The sequence below is a fragment of the Suricata suricatta genome, chromosome 6 (assembly GCF_006229205.1).
Source record: "Suricata suricatta isolate VVHF042 chromosome 6, meerkat_22Aug2017_6uvM2_HiC, whole genome shotgun sequence".
NCBI classification, from domain to species: domain Eukaryota; kingdom Metazoa; phylum Chordata; class Mammalia; order Carnivora; family Herpestidae; genus Suricata; species Suricata suricatta.
This window is the reverse complement of record NC_043705.1, coordinates 57894907-57916710: the sequence shown is the minus strand read 5'-3', so window position 1 is coordinate 57916710 and position 21804 is coordinate 57894907. Positions and strand designations below refer to the sequence as shown.

At 35.5% G+C, this 21804-nt stretch overlaps 1 protein-coding gene across 4 annotated transcripts in view; it reads left to right on the top strand.

Annotated features, from left to right (window-relative positions):
- Window positions 1-18302, top strand: part of SSBP2 (single stranded DNA binding protein 2) — a 289978-nt gene extending 271676 nt beyond the window's left edge. For 3 of the 4 annotated variants that reach the window (XM_029942533.1, XM_029942534.1, XM_029942532.1), the window contains 4 exons: window positions 163-241; window positions 2755-2783; window positions 9872-9970; window positions 16896-16925. In XM_029942533.1, coding sequence (XP_029798393.1) covers window positions 163-241; window positions 2755-2783; window positions 9872-9970; window positions 16896-16925 — 237 coding nt within the window. Of the gene's footprint in view, window positions 1-162; window positions 242-2754; window positions 2784-9871; window positions 9971-16895 lie in introns of all 4 variants that reach the window. The other variant, XM_029942531.1, reaches the window with a different exon arrangement.
- The last annotated feature ends 3502 nt before the right edge of the window (window positions 18303-21804 follow it).

Sequence of the window (21804 nt, the reverse complement as noted above, 5' to 3'; positions counted from 1 at the left end):
GTTTCAGAATCTGTAAGGCTGAAAAATGCCTTGGAAAATAACTTCCATTATTTGGAAATGAAAATTATTTGTGTGTCTTATAATGTTAAAGATAGATATTGTAACATTGAGGTAAATAACTGTTTTCAGTGTGATCATAGAAATTCTCTTCATTTTTTAAAGTTTCCAATGGGCCCTGGGTCAGATGGTCCCATGGGTGGATTAGGAGGAATGGAGTCACATCACATGAATGGCTCTTTAGGTAAGGATATGAAACTTGATGTTTAGAAGTCAAAACAGAACTTGTATTCTACAGAGTGGATATTCCAGTTTGCAAAGGTCTTTTGTATACTTTTATTTACTTTGAATTTATTTTGAAATGCTTCAACTTTCACTTCAGACTGATATTTTACAGAATATTGGTTATGATAACTGGGGATTATTTGAAAATCAGAAATGTGAGAATTGTTCTAACCTAGCTCTTATTCACAGGTGTTTACTTTAACCTGTCAAAACCTGAGTATTTTATGATAAAATGAGATATTGCTGCTCTGAGCACATATCATATATCCCTCACCTGGAAAACTACAGAATCTAGACTCTTCCAAGCTGATTTGTCTCCAAAGGTCTATACACGCAGTCTCAGAGGAACTTATGTTCTCTGCAAGAATTTCTTAACGTTGCTTTTGTATTTTAATGTTTGTCTCTTTTAAAAATATAATTTAATTATATTCTGGGTTATCTGAATGATTCTTGTAAAGGAAAGCAGTGCCACATACTCATGGCAAATCTGATTTCAACTACTGTGACTAACAGTTGAAAACATTTCATAAATTATGCCTTCTTACCACATGAAGCCCAGTATCTTCAAGGTGAACAAAGATCTTCACAATAGTGAGAAATAGAGATGAGTAGCACACAGCTGTACTTTGCGTATAGGCAGGCCAAATGCAAAACCAAAAAAAACCCCCCATAAAACAACAACTACATTTATTTTAGGTTTATATATGTTTAAGTAACAGTGTCATAATCTAAAAGTTGACAGTGGAGGTAGAAGCTTATGATAATTTTTTTCTTTTGAAGAAGAACCATCTTTTACTTAAGTTGGAGTAACTGTGCTCATGAGTACAACTTAGGTTGTACACAGATTTCACGACTCCACCCAAATGCCATCCTCTAATACTTCAAAAAACTGTGCAACTTCAATAATCAAGAAATTATCTGCAACCAGTTGCTAGACTTTTGAGCTTTTAAGGTCCATACTTATTTTACAAACATACATGTGTTGCCTAGATTTCAAAGACTTAATTTGCGATGTTCAATTATGGTAGCCACTAGCCATGTGTGACTCTTTAATTTTAAGTCAAAATTAAATCAAACATAAAGTTTACTTCCTCAGCTGCACTACCTCATATCAAACAGACATAGTCACATGTAGCTAATGGCCACCATAATGAACATAACATAAAGAAACATCTCCATCACACACAAAGTCTACATTGTCAGCACTATTCCAGAATCTTATTTTTAATGTATTGCAATATAATTCACTTTCCAATCTTTTAATTTGTAAAATTATTTCCAAAATATGACATTGGGTCATAGTTAGAAAATTTTCAGTTATTCACTAGAATAGAATTTGAAGAAGAGTTTCACATATGCTTGGCATGTGGCTTATTACTTTTTATAATAAACATTATTATACATATTTATATCTACATAATTATGTACATTCAATATTTAATAATTTATATCTTTTTAAAGCACTAACTTTATTTGTGACTATAACTGAATATCTATTAAAATAGTAGAATATTTTTATGCCAAAAAATTAATTGTTAAAATGGTTAAAAATAAAGCTAAATTATGGCAAAGATCTGATTATTGTTCCTTGCTACCTAATATATGATTCCATTTCTTAAGTAAGAAATTAGTATTGATTTTTCATTTCTCCCAAGAATCAACTTAAAATTACAGTATTATAAGGACATTCTTACTTTTGATGGATTGCCATGAATATTGATTGCTGTCAAATTTTTAATGCTATTAAAAATTCTTTGCTTTGATTATTATAGTAAAATATGGCTCATAATATTCTTAGATATTGTTGCAGATGTCCATCTTATATTTTGTCAAATTTTGAAGCATCATTTCAGAAAATATATTTATCTCTCTCTTGCTGTTTCTATATACATATATATGCATACATTTTTAAAATTTGAACTGAATAGGATTCATAAGTGATCTCTCTGACACTTCATTTTTAGGAATTTATGATAACAATACTTTTCTTAATTCTTCCATTACAAAAATAAACTAAAACAGATGGTTGGGAGCTAGAGGTACAACTCATCCTGACATTTGCCATCAGATGATACTTATTCACCAGACAGAATAAGAGACAAGGAATTTTCTTAAGCTTATTTATTTATTTTGAGATAGCGTGAACAGGGAAGAGGCGGAGAGGGACGGGGGAGAGAGAGAACCCCAAGCAAGTTCCACACTGTCAGCACGGAGCCTGATGCAGGGCTCAAACTCACAAACCATAAGATCATGACCTGAGCTGAAACCAAGAGTAGGATGCTTAACCGACTGAGCTGCCCAGGCACCCTGACTAATGGAATTTTTTAAGATTAAAAAGTTCAGGATATGTACTGGAAAATAGAAAGAGTGTACTGCATTTATAGACATTAAAGGAATACTTAATATACTCATATTTATAAATAATATGAAATTATCATCTAATAAACATTTTATTTTCATATTTTATTTCAGGCTCAGGAGATATGGACAGTATTTCCAAGGTGAGTTTTGTATATTCTCTGTGTTTTTTGTGTGTTTGGTTTTTTGTGTTCGTTTTTTGAGAGAGAGAGAGAGAGACAGAAAGCATGCATGAACAGGGGAGGGGCAGAGAGAAAGAGAATCTTAAAAAGGCTCCATACCCAGCCCAGAGCCCAGACACAGAGCTTGATCTCACAACCATGAGATCATGACCTGAATCGAAATCAAGAGTCAGCCACTTAACTGACTGAGCCACCCAGGCACCCCCTGTCTTGTTTTTTATTTGTATTTCATTCCACATAGAACTCTTATTAAGATTATTAGAATAGCCTTATAAATTTTGTTTTTGAGCCAGTGTTTGAAAATAGAGGTCCAGATATAATTAAATGGAAGTTAAAAATAATCAATGCATATAATAGAAATGATAAAATGAGTTTTTAACATGGTAAGATTCATTTACAAAAAATAATATATACCTGATTAATTGACACCCAAGTAATAGCCAACATAACCACCTTTCTTTTGTCACTCTTTTGTAAAGCAAATTGACATAGTGTACATAATCTTTTGAAAATGTAAAGAAGTCTGGAGCAACTTGGGGAGACGTGGACTTGAAAAAGTTGTTATATGTTATATGTCATAAGGGCATTCCTCTTATATATTTCATTTGTCTTTCAAACCTTTATTAGGCAATGCTGACATCGTCAATTATTATTCTGGTTCCCCAAAATAGAATAGGAAAGAAATTAGAAGAAAATTATATTAATACAAGTAGGTAAAAGAGCCTTCTAATAGCATGTGTCTGTGTTTTTCCTCCTTCACTGTTTAAGTATTTAAAATTAATCCTCTGCTAAGATGCCTTACTTTTTTGTGAGAAATACCTAAATACTTTTTAGGTCATGATGAATTTAAAATAGTTCTCTGTGGTCAAAATATGTTTAAAATGGCTGACAAGAACTAATTATTACCATTAGAATGATTATCTTAGAAGTCTGCTTTATATCAATGAATACCAAAATTCATTAAAGGGCAACTTCATTTTTAATCCTACTTCTAACTTATATTCATGTGTAATAATTGGTGCCAAGGAAAATAAAGTAAGATTGATTGAGCTACAAAACCTTTTAAATTAAGACCTCAAGCTAAAAGAGAGAGAGAAAGAGAGTTTAACTGGCATGCCAACATTATACCTACATTGTCTGGTAGCTTGCCCTTTCAAGTTGTATGTGCACTTTGGATATCTATGTTAGGGACAATCAGGAAAGTCTTTTTCTTTTCTTAAAATAGATAAATAGTTGTCATCATAATAAATAAACACTAGCTTACTTATGTGAGAAATAGGCAAAACTCTCAAAGGCCTGTTTTTAAAATAAGATTCATTGTATAATTCCATTAGAACCATCTCTCTGGGAAACACCTTGTATTGGCTGTGTTAGGTGTCTCACAATTGGTACTAGCTGAATTATGCTTTGTGCTCACCAATAAAATTTCTAATTCTAGTGTATTCTAGTATCTAAAGATGATTTTTTTATTACATGAAGGTGGGATCATCCAGAATGCTTAATATCATCTTTCTAAAATGTTCACTAATCATAGATAACTTTGTACATTAGGTAGGTACAAACAAAATTCTATATGGAAAAGCACACTGGCTCATACTGATTGTTAGATACATTAAGACAGCCAATACAGTTTGTTTTATCCAGTTTTTATGTAAATTCCAGTTAGTTAACATATAGTATAATATTAGTTTCAGGAGTACAGTTTCACTTACATATAATACCCAGGGCTCCTCACAACAAGTGCATTCCTTAATACCCATCACACATTTAGTCCATTCCACTACCCACCTCCTGAGAAAGTATTTTGTAATTTATAAAGTACTTTGAAATTTTTAAATAGACTCATAATGACAAGTTAAATTCCGTCTTCCAATCTGCTCTCATATCCTCATCTCAGATCTCTTGCTATTCCTTCCCTGCTAATTTTCCCATTCCTATTTCCAGAGACAAGTTTTTCCACTATCCTGTGCCTACTGCTGATAACATTCTCTTGCCTGGTGATGTATTGCTTATTCTTTAAGCATTAATTGACTACCAAATGTGTACTTTGGTAGCCTTGTGCACTATGGGGAGATATAAAAGACTTCTTTAAATACAAACATGATTTCTTCCTCATGTGGTTAGGCAGGAGTTCTTTCACTCCATAAACATTAATGTACGAAGGCATCATGCCTGCCAGGCTCTGAAAATCCAAGGATAGACAAGATATGATCTCTACCGTCAAGGAGCTCAGTATAACTGAGCAGACCAAAGACAATAAAGAAAAACTTATACAAAGCAAGGTTCAAATACATTTCAGTTAACATACGAATTTGCCCCAAGTAATAAACATGTCATTTAACGATGTCCTAGAAATGACTAGTGTCTGCCTCATGGTGAGCTCCTCTGTAGCTCGTTTCTGAACGGCCCTGCTCCAGCTGCGAGGGGTTCAGGGCTCTAACCGCATGATGGTACCCCTGGTGTCGCTCGGATGTCCACTGCCCTGTGGTCCTTTTTTCTTTAGTCAGCAGCATCATGTATTCCCCATCACCCCCAGTCATTTCTCTCCCTGCCTTTTTCCACTCACAGCCTAATTATTTCAGGTTTTTACTCCATGCTCTCCACATTATCACTAACTTCATTTCCCCACCTTCTTCCTTTTCCAACAGAAGACCAGTTATCTCAAGAAACTCTCCTCCCTTTTCCCTTGTTTCCTGGGTTCATTCCTTTTCATCCTATTCTTTTTCTAGCCATTCCTATTTGTGAATCATAAGACACTTTTGGCCATTGCTGCTCAACAGTTTTGCTCAAAAGTCCTCTTAGGGCTCCAGCTACATCTTCGTTGTTCTCCAATTAAACCTGTATTTTGTTAAGTGTCAGCATTACTTTTTTTTTTAATTTCTTACTCTATTTTTAATATTGTGTCCTAGTACCACCTCTATCCTTTTTTCCACCTTTTTATTGTAAAATACTCTATTTTATCCTTCATATAAAATACTGTATGTTATCTTCTTATAGGTAAGGTAATAAAGTGTACTTAACTGAAAATCAGAAAACCTGGAGCTCCTGGGTGGCTCAGTCTGTTGAGTGTCTGACTTCAGCTCAGGTCATGATCTCACAGTTCGTAATTTCGAGCCCCACGTCAGGCTCTGTGAAGGCTGCTTCAGATCATGTGTCTCCCTCTCTCTCTGCTTTACCCTGTCTCATGTTCTGTCTCTCCAAATAAACAAACATAAAAAAAAGAAAACCTGGTTCTCCTACCTACAAATTGGGGCAACATGTTACTTCATTTCTCTTGGGCTTAGTTTCCTTAGCTGTAAAATAGAGCTTGTAGTTCATTCCCTGTCTTCTTTATAAAATTGTTGAGAGTCAAGAGTGAATGTATGGCTTGGGCTCTAAAGCACTATACAGATACTGAATATCTTTTTCCTCATTAGTTATACTGTCTTTTGTCAGCAAGGCTAGACACACTGTCACCTGCATTTTGATAGCACTATTTCAGTTGCAAGATGAGCTCAGAATTCCAAATGGAGAGTTTTAAAAATTATTTCTTGCTTGGTTGAGGATTACCTAGTAACACTCACGTGCATCTCTCTCAAAATGCAGAATTCACCTTTAATTTAGAAGCTCAAATGTGAAATTCTTTTCATCCCTTTTGCAACTGAGAAGTCACCCATTTGATCAATAGGACAAAAATTTTTCCCTTGGAGTTGTTTTAGGAGTTGAGGATTGAGAAGAGCATATGGTTTATTTTCTTAGAAGGAAATCGTCTAAATAAATTCTGTAGTTCACATTAACATACTTAACACATATATTTGGGTTTGAAAAAAATCATATCAGAGAAGGCCAGATCTGATCATTTCACACTTAATAAATTATCATAGAAGTCTTTTTAACCTGAAGCTTTCTGAGTCAAGACCCTTAGTTCCAGTTAAAGATCCCACGCCCTTCATAGAGAAGCTATTTGACAACCATAGATCTCTGTCATCTTCTCAGTTTGGCCTGAGTTCTAGCTTACTTTTAACCCCTGGGAGAACATGACTGACATTTTGTTCTTCTGGGGGGCTGGCAGACTCCATAAAACTTGTCATTGGCAGGCTCTGAGGAATTGATTCAAAATCCACCTCTAGGGGGCTTCAAATAGTATCAGTATTATTTTACTCCACTTATGGGCAGAGTCAAAATTTCTGCACATATGTACTTTTTTAATAGCAGTTTGAAAAGGCTGAAACAATTTCTGAGGGTGGGTAAAAGAAAGGACAATAACTAACTAAGAGATGACATGGAAAAATACTTGCAAGATAAAGTCACAGAATAGAGGGTCTAAGAGAATTAAATGTGTTAGCCAGCAGAAGTGTGTGTGTGTGTGTGTGTGTGTGTGTGTGTGTGTATCCTCCTATAATATTCATATATGAGGTTATAGCTTAAGGGAAAACATTTCAGTTTGAAGAAATAAGTGAATGAGAAAGTAATAAAACCTCTTGAAGATGGTATCAATATAACACTAACTATACTTTTATAAGCAAAATTCTTAGAGTATAAGTAGAAAATACAGTACATTGTAACTGAAGTAAGAAATGTAACCAAAGTGCCTAATGTAGCTAAAAGTGATCTTTACCTGGATTCTCTTGTACTCCTTTCTCCCTTTGTGCTTAAGCTGTCACAGTGCCTTTTTGAGTGATCTAAGCCCTTTTTGTGTGTATTGTACTCTTGCATTGATGATGGAATCTACTGGAAACACTGCACACAAACATAGCTATGGTTAAATGTAACACATGGCTCATGACCATCCACACTCATAACCTATTTTGAGCTGTGTTTGGAACCACTCTCTTACTGCTCCTTACCACCAGTAATAAATATGTCTTTTAACACGTATCTTCATCAGGTTGCTCACTGATCATGGATAGCACAATATCCGTAAGACTCTGCATTGAGAAATTTCTGTTGTTTTCACATTTTGGAGAGATTACTTTAGGTTAAAAAAATGAAAACAAAAGTTTGTCCTATCTACGGAAGATTTTCATATATACTCACTGAGCTGAATAAGTTTTGGAGATCTGATACTAGCTGTTTTGTATGTTGAATGTGTCCTTTTAGTCTTCATCTCAATGTTCTTATATATCTTCCTCCCACCCTCCAAAAAGCACCAAGCCACCATGCCATGAGAAGATGGCATGGAAAACAGAAATAATAAGAGAGGTGTTGTGTAGATATTTAAATAATAATACAGTGTTGCTTTCAATTTTTAAGTATTTCAAAGTCAGCATTTTAAGTCAGGAATTAGATTTGAAGTTAGCTAACTTTCAAAATTGTAAATCAAGAAGTGACGCATGGGACAGTGAAGCAGAGACCGGGAGCACCCCAACTGCATCAGAGATGTGCTGCTCATTTCAGGGTACCTTGCGTACCACAGGGAGCATGTTTGTTACACAGGGGTGAAGAAGTTTCTAAGTGCATCTTTAAATACCCTTACATATATGATTCTTTTTTATTCTGGGATTGCCAGTTTCTTAATTATATATACATTGACAGATATCTGCTTTCACCAAAAAGATTTTGGCTAAATCTTACACAATTTGTATAAATTTATTTTTCTTTTTGAACTAAATCAGCATTAGCGTTCCTGTTTTCAACGCACAGTTTATTATTTAGTTAATAACTTTAATAATTAATGAGATATAAAATAATAATACACTTAAATTTTACTTAATTTTTTTTCTGGAAATGAAGTTATCTATGTTCATTTGAAAGTACAGTTACTTTTCTGTATACCTGGGAAACTAACATTTTCAGAGAAAAATTTATCCAAAAAAAAAAAAAGAATCCTCTTTATGCTATTAACTATGGTTCCCCAGCCCTTGGGGTTCATTGGCACATGGAGCTCCTGTGGACTTCAGAGGATCCCTGTTCTCAGATCTCCCCTGTAGGGTGCACAGCAGGACAAGATATAAGCTGTATTTCCACCAGTTCATCTACCTGTCTCTGCTTTACAGTTTAACTATATACCAAAACAGCACATGTTCTTCTGGGAATAACTCATTCATGAAATTTTAATTTTTATGACATAACTTTGTTTTAGTTAAGTCAAAAATCTTCAGAGCAATTTTCATTTAAAAATCTAGAACTTATTCAAAAACAATATAAAATAGAAATAGCTTAGAAAAACCCTAAAATCTCCCTTCCATTTGAAATAACAAATAAAAAATTTTAACCTTGAAGTTGATTTTTACAAGTCAGTAAATTAGACCTGGAAAGAGTCCCTCAGTCACAGTTGCAGTACTGGGTGAACAGTATATGGCAAGGCCATTCTGTGTTTCCTGTTGGTGGGGAGTAGCAAATGACCTCCCACTGCTAAAATGGCATAGTAATAACAAGACTAGCAAATTTAAATAGAATATGAAGCAATATGCAGCTTAGTGTTTGATTAGATTGCTCCTATCAGCCATTTTATCTTAAAAGAAAGTTTCAAAGTAAATCTACTCTTAAACTAATGATGAGAACAGATTCTAAAGCAGTTTACTTTGGGCCTTCTTCTCCTCTACAAGAGCACTTTGGATTTGCAAGTCCTGGTTCATGTGAACAAAAGTAGTTGCAGTAGTGTTACTGTGTGAGCCCCATGTAGAACTAAGGGGCAATGTTCTCAAACACTGACCTTTTGAAGTTTGATTAGTAAAATTACCAAGGCAAGTTATTGCTCCCTTGTGCCTCATCCCTGGGTAGGCTCTCTTCATCATGCCCCCGCTGGGAATGTTTTTAAACTCTGTAGAGTTCTAGGAATTCTAGAAGCTGAGGGTGGGAAATTGAATAAATATTGATTCTGAGACTAAGAAAAAAGTTATGGTGGGTTATTTGGGGTTTTTTGTTTGTTTTTTAATTTCCATTTGGGAAAGTAATTGTACTTGTCAGGGTGTAAAGAATGAACTAGAATGCACAGAAGTCTAAGATTAGAATTATAAGACTGCTTTGTCCTTAGAGATGCTGCTATAGATTTCATTTTTGAAACACTACAATGCAAGAGGGAAATTAAAATCTTCAACAATGCCTTGTTTTCTAAATCTTGTTTACAGAATTCTCCCAATAATATGAGCCTGAGTAATCAACCGGGCACTCCAAGGGATGATGGCGAAATGGGGGGAAATTTCTTAAATCCTTTTCAGAGTGAGAGTGTAAGTATTCCCTTGCCTACATTATTATGTCTAAAATTGATTTCTGATTTCCTACCAGAATATATTTGTAATTATTATGATTGTTTATCTAGAGCTCAGTAGGTTGATCTTTTAAAAGTTAGAAAATTAAGTGGGATTTCTTTGGAAAAATTGAAAAATAAACTTTTTTCTTTTTTTTACCCCTATCCTATGTACATAGTTACAAAAACAAAAACTATAAAACTAACTTTCTCATAGACCACATCCACTACAAAGGAACATACTGGAAACAAGTTGCTTAAATAGTTTTTACAGGTTTTCACATTACTAAAATGGCCTGACTCACTGCTAAGCCGGGTCTGTTCCCAGTACTATCCTCAAGACTCTAAATCTCCTCTGTAAGATGCCTCTTTCATGCACCAGACCTCTGTGGACTGAAGGCCAATGTTGGTGGTCAGTTAGCCTGTTACTTCCTTGTAACTTGAGCTAGACACCAGAGTCATTTTTTGAGTATGATTACTGCGTTAAGCAAAGGCAGTATCATTCCATGTCTCCATAGAAAAAAGAGAAGAAATAAACTTCATTCACTCACTTACCAATTACTGAGCACTTACCACAGGCCAAAGCAATGTGCTACACACTGGAGAGACCAAAAACACAATATGGTGTCTTTTTTCAAGGAGTTATTACATAATACAGTGATTTTTTTAACTTAATATTTCACATTAAAAACACCTACAGAATTTTTAAAAATACAATTTCCCAGAACTCTCCCTAGACCTAGTGAATCAGAATTTCTAGGAGTAGGACTGGGCATTCTTGAAAATGAGAAAGCTTTGTCAGTGATGTTAATGTACGTTCTCTGCTAATAACTATTGAATTGGAATATAGCATAAAGGATTTCAAAATCCAAACTAATTTCATCTTCATAGGATCAGTACCCCCACATACGGGTTTCCATCATTAAAATCAGAGGAGAAAACTTCGCTCATTTTGCCCTAACCCAACCTTTACTAGAAGTGATACAAATGGAATTTGAAACGGTGGCTAGTAACATATGCACTTTTGTATGGAATGGCTACTTCCTAAGACTGAGTGTTCTGTGGATTCTTTTATTTCCTCTGCATAGGATAAGACTTCCCCTGCTTTTAGACTTTAGTTCTGATAAAACTAGAAATAAAATTATACTGATCTTTATCTGTGTAAATCTTATACTTATCTTTATGTGTATGATTTGTAGTATATATATGATTTGTGAGGACAAAGAATGTACACATAAAAATTCAGATAAAAAATCAGAAGACTAGCTTGTCATAATGCTTAGGATTATAGGAATTATTTTTTAGATCCTGGTTTTCACTAGTGTGCTTTAAGACTATGGACAAATTAGTTCATTTTAATTAGTTAATGTTGGCTTTATCTAATTAGAAGCATTTATTTCCTTTTCTGCTAATTCTTTCAGCACATAAATGGTATAATTCAGTGAGGTACATGATACTTAATTCAGTTCAGTTCAACATTTCTTGAGCCTCTTATTGCAACGTGCTTGGTTAAGGACAAAGTATCCTGAGATAAATATAACACATCACTAACCTCAAAGAATACAATCTGATGGGAAGAAAGTGGCTAAAACTAATTAAACCATATGTCCCACTAATAGGTGCTATAATAGATATAAGCCAGTTGTTTTAAGTATAAAGGAAATTATTAATTTGTGATTGGAGAAGAAAACTTTTTTAAAAGGTCCCCCGTGACTTTGTTGTAGGGACGGGGACAACAGACCTCTCCCCTCTCCTTTCCTAGATTTGTCCTCGGTGACTGCTGCCCTGTTACACAGTCAGCAGAGAGGTGCCACTTTAGAGCTGGCATCAGAGAGCTCTCCATGGGGATCAAAGAATCAGATATAACAGGGCCTGAAAAACTTCTTTGTATGGAATAAATAAGAGCCTCACCCTTTAACCTTAACTGGACTACGCACCTGCAAAACAGTAGATCCTCTTCTAAATATGTGCATAGGAGAGAGAGCATCTGGAGCAGGGATCCTCCCTTCCCTGACTCCTGGCCCGGCCTCACTATTCCAGAAGCCAAGAAGGTGGTAAAATGCCAGACTGCTGTACAGAGCTAGCAGAAAACAAAAGCTCCCTCCTATCTCTTCCTTCCCTCTGTCCTGTCCCCACTTGAAAAGTCCCCAAAGGAGAAACAATTGGATGATGATTGAGGACCTGTACCACCACCTAGAGACAGTGAGGCCTTGGAAGCATGTCCACACTGGCTGCTCCACTCTATTGTCTGCCTGTTGAGGCTCTGCTATATTATGATAGCAGATGATGTCATTGTTATCCACGGCTTTCTGCATCACACCACCACACATTTTTGTTTAGACCTTTTTAAAGAGCAAGAAATGAAGAGCAGAGAGAAAGGAAGACAAACAACTTCACTGCTGACAAATCTAAGGCATTAAAGTAAATAGGCTAGGTATCCAATAAGTTAGCTTTCCCATAATCAAGGAAAAATAGAACTATATAATGGACTTAAGAAAACATTTTGGTTTTTTTTTTTAATTTTAAATGTTTTTATTTAATTTTGAGAGAGAGAAAGAGAGACAGTGTGAGCAGGGGAGGGTCAGAGAGAGAGGGAGACACAGAATCCGAAGACAGTCTCCAGGCTCTGAACTAGCTGTCAGCACAGAGCCTTACGTGGGGCTCGAGCCCACGGAACACGAGATCATGACCTGAGTCGAAGTCAGATGCTTAGCTGACCGAGCCACCCAGGCGCCCCCAAAAAGAAAACATTTTTGAATGAATGAACGTGTAATAGTGTTGTTGTTGTTGTTGTTGTTTACTGCATATAACTCTGAAAAGCACATACTTTGGAGTAGTCTGCCTTTTGAGGATTTGTTAGTCCCATCTTGAAGTCAAACCACATAAGGAGGCGTAGAAAGAGTGAACATCTACCAAGTTCTTTTTATGTACCAAAAACTATCCTAGTCACTTCACACATGCTACTTCATTTAATTTTTATAGGAACAAAATACCCAACCCAGAGTCAGAAACCTTGCAGTGCCAACACGCAACACACAGAAAAATCTGAATCAAATGTTTCACTACTCAGCCTTTTTTTGGAAACATAAACAAGACCTTTAATTCAAGAAACAAACATGCCCCCTAGTGTTCAAATTCTACAAAATGTTTGTTTTTGAAAATCTAGACTATACAAAGGCTTATTTCAGAAAGTAGTTTTTCATGCTTCTCCTGTAACAAAAGCAGTTAGTCCTACTTCTTGAATTAATTTAGCAGAGTACTTACTCCATGGCAATGGACAATAATCAATTGAGTAAAAGTGATATTAAAAATCATGGTCTCTACTAGCAATTATAAGCAAGATGATAGGTCATCTCCTATTACCTTTACTCCCCTTTGTCATTTTCTGTTATAAAGACATCATATACATCCAGATTTCTTTTACACGGTCATATAAACACTAAATTTATTCACTTCAGTTCAGAATAGCTGCGCTATTCTTTATTTATGTCTCATTAAGAAAGTAAAATTTATATAGATACTTAGAAATAAATATGATATAAGCTCTTAAGTGTTCTTAAAGTGTGTAAACAGAAATTTATACACACTGTGCAAAGATTGAATGGATGTTTGGTGGGTTTCATGCTTTGTGAACTGTGTACAATAAGGGGAAAATCAGAAACTCACTAGTTTATAGCAAGGGATGCCATTTTAAAATATATTTTACATAAAAAGGTAAAATCAATTAGCACGCATTTGAAATTATACCATTTGGGTTTTGTTTGCTTCTTTGATTTTGCTAAACCAAACAGTTAGTGACTTTGTAAGAAATATTATATCATCTGATTAAGGAGAACCAGACTCACAGAATGGTTTGGAAGCAGGGCAACCTCATGTCACAGCATTCTGGCACAAACATCACAATCCATCGTCCCATATTGACGCAGCAGAACACAGAAACATGGCAGTGTCGTCCCAGGACACTACACCATGAATATTTTATGTCTCTTGATATGAGATGCCATTTAACACCTACTCTTCCTTTACTTTAGGAAAACCGTAAGCCACTTCTCTTACATGTTGAAGAATAGTAATCAATAACGGAATTCCTTTTTGCTTGCACATTCTGTGAGTCTTACTAGAAATTTTGTGATTTCCCTTATTTTACTTGGATGAAGCAGTTTCAATAAAGGCAGCGGCAGATGAGCAGTTTACAACCTCAGCAGTGCAAACAGCACATTGCCCATATGGACGCTCACACATCTATACATATCTACCGAACCAAATACACTTAGAGCATCACTTTACAGTGACTGTTACTATTCAAAAATTATATTAAATGCTTGGGACTTTTTCTGAGTTGTATTACATGGAGCAGATGCTTCTATCCTTTCTAACTGAATCTGGCCCTTATTTTTTTTTAATCCTGATTATTCAGAATGTGTATTAAATGAGACAGTTTCTAGAGTTAATTATGACTTATCTAGAAATTTTTTTCAGAAACTTCTTTTGAAGTGCTTTCTGAAATGCTTCAATATCTTGTACTGTTTTTAGATGATTGCCACCATATACCCATAAAATCTTTTTCTTAAAACAGTGATTGATGATACTGCAATGCTATTTAAATTTAAATTAATTAAAATCAAATACAGCTAAATTTTCAGTCCTATATTGCACTAGCTACATTTTAAGAGTTCAGTAGCTGTGTGTGGCTAATGACTCTTAATAGCACTGATGGGATCACCATTTTTATTGTAAGTAATAGTAGCGTTAGAAAGTATAAATTGAACTTTTCCATGCCCACTTTGCCATATTCTTTCATTTCTTCTATTTATTAAAACCTTGGCATCCATGTGTTTTCTTTTTAATTCTTACCCCTAAAGGTCTTATATACAAATGTAATTCTGTTTGTGAAAGGCTGTGGATAGTTCATTGAAGCTTGCTGTCATTATTTATAATGGGAGATTTGCATGGTATCCTCTGATGAAATGAAGGTATATCCCCCTTCTGGCACAGGGGCAAGGTAGGCTCCATTTCATCAGGTTTTGTCTGACTGCTTTGGCTTTAGGTTTTGCTTTGTTCTGCTGTGCTTTTTTGCTGACACTATTAAGGGTAAAGGCAAAGAGGTTTTCCTGTCAAAGTGCATCCCCCTTTTCTTTGGAAGTCCCCCTTTTTTTCACCCTACTCACTGTAATCCAACATTGGAGTCAGTAACGTATATAATTTAGCTTTCCTATACTGAAAGGAAATTTGAGGCTATTAAGTGATTAACAAGTAGATTTTCCATGATCTGACCTGCGTTTAAAGGATTAACAGTCATCCCCCCTATGATCCAATGACCCATTTTCAAGCCCAGTCATCCACCTTCATCTCAGGATCAATGATGGGTTTTGGTTTGAGGCCTAGATTTACCCCTAATGACTTTCTGTCCAGACTTCTGTCAGCTGAGTCATTCCCCAGGGCGTCCTGCTTTCCCTGTAAAGTCCATCCTTCTCTCAGTGCACACCTTACACCTCATGTCTGGTTCCTGCAGTACCTCAGCTCATCTAGAATTTACTTCATTCTGTTAGGCCTCTTTCTTAAAAGTTCACACTCCCCTTTCCACGATCATCACTGGAAGGCCCTACTGCCTGGGGCCAATGCTCTTGACTTCACCTGCCTCTTTCCACGAGGCACAATCAATATTAACATGCTTACAGGAATTCTCCTTTGGCCTGGTCCTCACCACATATTTTTTAACACAGTATTTAAAATATTTAAGTGTTTACATTTACATTTTTGTCTAGAAACTCAGTTCATCTGGAGATCATTGCCATTTGGGAGTGGATGCACTCCCCACACCTCAGACAGCCTGGAACTATGCTGTCCAAAATGGTACCCACCAGCTACATGGGAATGTCTAAGTTTAACTAAATTAAGTGACATTAAAATTACAGTTCCTAAGTTATACTAACCCATTTCATGTGCTCAGTGGCCACCTGTGGCCAGTGTCTTCCGTGTTGAACGGCACAGACCTGTCCATCGTTGAAGAAAGTTCTGTCAGACAGTAGTGCTCTGGAGCTTCTCTGTCCCAGTCCGTTCCTCAAGAATACAAGGGTAGATTGGCATAATTATCACAATAGTTGCTCTTTGTTTCTCTCTCAATAATTTCTGAAAGCCTCATCTCTTACCACTTGTCACCCTCATCAAACTGAAAAGTCACGTGTAACAAGAGTGCCCCCTGCTCCCACCCTAAAAATACTGTGGACTGGAATGGGAACCACAGATTAGAGGGAGACACTTAACATCCTTAAGTGTAAATCATACTCTTAGGTATTCCCAACACTTTACGAGAACTTCCGGAGGCCAGCTGGGAGTTGTTTTTTGTTTTGGTTTGTTCTGTTTACCTTACACTATTAATTAAACATTTACCGAACACTTTCTGTGTTTTCAATAAATACATGGTTTCAAAGATTGTAGATTGAATCCTCCCAAGTACCTTTAAGTAAATGCTGCTATTAAGCCCGTGAAGAAACTGAAGCACAGAGAGTTTAGGTAACCTTCCAAGTTTACATAGTAGGTAACGAGACTGTCTCTCATATTTATTTCATTATGGGTTGGATTTACTCAGATTGTTACAAATGCCCACAAAACATGAATCTGGCTAGACGGAGAAGACTGAGGGCCTGGGTAATTATCAACCATCCAAGGGCAGGGAGAGAAGGAGACTGGTTGCTTTTCAGAGGAAATATTATAAATTTCAGGACTTACTCAATTCTATATAAATTTATTTTATAGCTTCTTATTTTTATGTTATATGAGGTTAAAAGCTTGAGCATAAAAGATTTCAAGACATTAAAATCCATGGTTACTACTGTTTACCAAGAAGAACATTAGTGGTCTGTAAAAGAATTGTTGTTAAAATATGGATTCTTTTTTCTTTCTAGTACTCCCCTAGCATGACAATGAGTGTGTGATCCATTACCAAGTCTCCTCATGAAAACCACAGTGAGTCAGCCCTTCACAGAACTACTACGGAAGAAAATTATTCATCACAGTGTACAGTTAAACAAAGGAATCTCAGTCACACCAAACCAACCTTTTTATTCCCTGCTCTCTCCCCTATTTTTTGAAGAAAGCGGGTCCAAACGTGATTCAACAACTGTACAGAGCGGCATATTAGGATTGCCCTAAACTGAACTGCAAATAATTATCTGTGTATGTATATGTGTGGGAAAGAGAATGTATTGTATATGTGTATGTTATATGGACATATGCACATACATACATTGACCCACAGGACATTGTAAAATATTATTACATGACATCTTAAGTAGAAATAAGTAGGGACTTTTATTCCATCCTTTTTTTCACGTTTACATTTTAATTATTAAAAGTTGCTCCTGCCCCTCCCTGAACTATTTTGTGCTGTGTATATCACTGCTTTATATAAGTTATTTTTTAAGGTGAACTCAGATGTTATGGTTTTGTAAATGTCTGCAATCATGGATAGGAATAAAATTGCTTATTTGAGAGCTTTCATTAAATTGCGTCTGATGCAAGTTATCCTGTGAATCACAAGGTGTACTGTCTAAAAACAAAAAAAAGGTGTGTCCTCATCCTCTGTCAAATGAAACAATTTCTCAGTTACCTAGTGAAAAGTATTTTTGTACTTTTTATTTAGGAAAAATACTTCAACTGGGGCCTAATGCCATATATTTCTGCAAGAACTGCTTTAGATGGAATTCTTGATTTGTCTTTGATGATACAGAAAATCATTAATTAGCCCCACCTGCTTAGACTATAGCAATAAAATGACAGGGGTCATCATATTTTTAGAAACATATTTTCTCTCTAACATGATGAAGCCCAGAAGTGATAACAAAACCATTTGCTTGAATTTGTCACTTCTCACTAGGAATAGTAGAGCTAAATTTTTAATAACATGCTAATGGAAAATGGTATCTGATTTTTACTCAGACCTCTTGTGAACATTTCCACATAGACACTGCAAAGAATATACATTCACATGACTGAGAGTTTCAGCAGAAGGGGAAAAGAGTTTTTACTGCGCCCGAGGGGCTCTGAAGTACTGCTTTTCTATCCGCGTAGCTTGCTGACTAGCAGCAGACCTGACTGGTAACAGTCCCATCTGAGAATACCTCCCTGGCAGCGAGGCCCTGCTCTGTTCCCAGGATGTAAGACTTTTGTTTCAAGGGAAATCATTTGTAGTAGCTGTATTCACCTGGCCATTGACTTCAGCAGACTAAATCTACATTGTGTAAATGTTCAGAAAAGAATGCATTAATGTGAAAAATTAAAAAAAAAAAACAAAACACTTCCCTTATGCTAAAGCACATTGTTCTGTGGCACTTTGCAGATCTTTTGGGGGTTTTGTGTTTAATCTTACATACAAACACTGAAATTATAATAGAAAAATGTGAAGACTTTAATTTTAGACTCCAGAAGATAAATTGGTGATAATTTCTGTTAAAATTGTGATACAGATAACCATTGGTAAACATCAACTATATATCCAAACTCCAGAGAATTTGAAAAGTATTATTTAATTACAGGTAAGAAGAATTCTCCTTTCTTTAGGCTTATGGTCTCCAAAGTAAAAATTTAGCAGTGTATTTGCTCGTTCCTGGTCCCAGATGACTTATTTCTCTCAAATCCATAATGATTTATTCCTTCTGAAAATAAGATTTTGCCTGTGCATGACAGGGATTTTGTGCAGAACTATTGAAGGGGGCGAAAGAAGTTGAATTAAATTTATGTTCCAGATTTAAACTCTAATCAAATGAGTCACCATTAATCCAGCAGTATGTGGGAGCCTAGGACTGTGCACTGGAGAACAGCTTCAAGCCTTCAAGCTACAGAGAACTTTTCATGAAAAAGTCAAATTAAAAAAGTCTTTAACTCAAGCCAAGGTAGTTTGAAGATGACACTTTGTATAGACATGTGAATTTACCAAGATTAATTTTAACTTTCACTTTTTATAATTGTGTGAACATTTTTCAACCCTGTGATTATTAAGCTTAATCTTATAATGCTAGACATTTCAGACCTTTTTTGACTGTTGACTCCATTGTTAACTGATCTTGAATTTCTTTTATTTGCCTTCTAAGATAATAAGTTTCTTATTATCACAAAGAATCATGAACCCAATTATACTTGCCCTTATTTTAGGGGTAATATTAGAAAATAAATGGCAATACAGATTTCATTATTCCTAGCCCACTTGGTCAAAAAAAGTAAAATTTGATTTTTCAGGGTGTAGCAATTTATCATAAGTGTTTATTGCCTTTTCTCTCTTGGAATCCAGATTACAAATAGCTACATCAAATTTTTTAAAATTCCTGAAATAGGTGAAATTTTATTTTTGAAGAGAAAATTCTACTTAAGAAAAACATAAAATAAGAATACTTAATTTTAATATCAAATAACTTTCTCATGCACCAAATGGAGGGTAGTAAATCTGTACAGTGATTTCTGTTTAGGTTTTGAATTACTTAAACTTTATCTTTTTCTCTTGTAATAAGACCATTTGACCCTTTTCTCTTTTGTTTTCCATCTCCACTGATGCATTGTGTTGGTCTTGATATATACTACCTATTCCTGAGTTATTTTTATGCATTTCACCTCACAGGAATAGCATCAGCAATTCTTGCCTATATTGAATACATAAAATACACATATGAAATGTGAAAATAAATAATAAGTGAAAACATTAATTTTCACTACTCTGCTTTGCATTCTGGCAAACTCACTATGTTGAAAATACATGCCAAGTTGTATCTAGAGTCTGGCTGGCTTACAGCGAAGTTGCCTGCAGGAACAAAGGCTATGGAATGCCCCTGACCTGGTTACACTCCCCACACATTGGATAGACGAGTCCTAGTGCTATGTTACAAATATTTCAGTTTGGACTCAGTTACTGATGTATAGGAATTGCACAACTGGGAATCTGAGGTTAAGATTTCTCTGTTGCCCAAAATATTGAAAATCAATTCTGCTCCCTGAGCCATGAAAAGTGCCCAAAACACCCTTTTCCTTCTAGGAATATAATAGAGAAAAGTTTTATTTCTGTTCTTATGATTCTCTAGGACAGCTGAACTCTGGTGCATTTCATAGGATCATTCAGTTAACATTCTTCCTCTAGCTTTAAAGGCGATAAATAAAAATAAAAGAGTTCACTTTGGGACATGAGGAAGCACACATCTGCCCACATCTTTTCTTTATACAATTGATTGGCTTTTTCCATGCCTTCCTACATGCCTCCTTCCCAATACCTGCATCCTCCAGTAGAAATAAGATACAAACTGCACCTTTTTACTTTCTCAGCCCCTACAATTTCCTTTTTCATGCATTATACAGTTTTCCCAGGGGAAATAAGTGCAATTTTCACTTCTTGATTACCACTGTTAATTAGAAGCAGTGCCACAAATCATAGCTACTTGATTTTGGGATGCATTACAGTATGTTAACACTGGTTTTGCTTTCATTTTTATTTTTTATGTACTATAATACTCTTCTTGAAAACACTAATCGATGCAAGTGCAGTGTAGGAGTGTATAGTATGCGAGAGAGAATATGGGAATGGGCGAGAATTGCCACATATTTTCCAAAAGGTAAATCAGTCTTTTTTTTAACCCTCCCAACCTTTCCACTCCCCACCCCCACCCCCGTCCTGGTGGTAGAAGTTTCTTGGCAATGAGGAGCAGGAGTCTGTGTTTGCTTAACGGTGGTACCAAATCTAAGCATGTGTAAGAGGCTCCCTGAGTCTGTGAAGTATAACTTGTGAAATATTGGAAAAGTCAAAGAAAAAATGGTGAACCGCTATTAATACCCTTCTAGTTTGCATACTAAACATGGGTGTGTGTGTGCACATGTGTATATTGGGCTGGTGTGAGGTTTCCTCACAAAACGCTCCCGCTATGATTTCCATTATGTTATACCATAACTGGTAACTATTAAACATAATTCTTTCCTTTGATTGCTTCTCATTTCATTGGTAAAGTAGCTGATAAAAGTGATTTGGGATGAAAAGAGAGTAAAACAAGACCTAAGCAGACGGACTCTCCGGTGCCCAGCCCTAACATAGCCATGTTAGCTTGTCCGCCTCAGACCTCCTTAGGAAGGCACTGCATCCACAGGTAAGCGCATAAAGGATCTTTTATTCCTTGGTTACTTCAATGCCAGGAGTCCTATAATAATTACAGTTTTTGTATGTAGATATTTGTTTATGAGAAATGGAATAAACACGATTAATTTATTTCACCAAAAGCATCAACTTTATCCTTGAACTCTAACTCAGATTGAAAGAGATGACCTGCCGATGAACAACACCTTAGACCCTTTAATTACTTTTCTAAACTGTATTCTAAAGAGAAATTCTCAGTTGACTAAGTCTCCTAAGGAGAATTTCCTCTGTTAAGTTTCCTGTTAACTTAATGTAATTGGTTTTCCTGAAAGAAGAAAAATAATTTCTGTAAGTAGTTTAATGTGAATATTCTTGATGACTACATCCTTAAAAATGAAATATAGTACTATCAGGAGATATTATAAATTTTGAAGTGGGACTAAGTGTTTTCATGTATAGAATTACAGTTTCTCTCTTCCTCCTTTGTAAATTTACTCTCCTTAGGATGAATTGAACTTGTTTTGATTATCCTAGTCATTGACATATTATGAACTGTTCCTAGAAATAGCATTTTATTTTTAAGTGAAATTTACAATTAACATGAGAAAAGTGAGTATTAACATTCCTAGAAAAAAACAATATCAAGGATTTATTCCTATTTAACATTAAAACTTTATCCCACATTGTCTTTTGTATCATATGACCTCAGT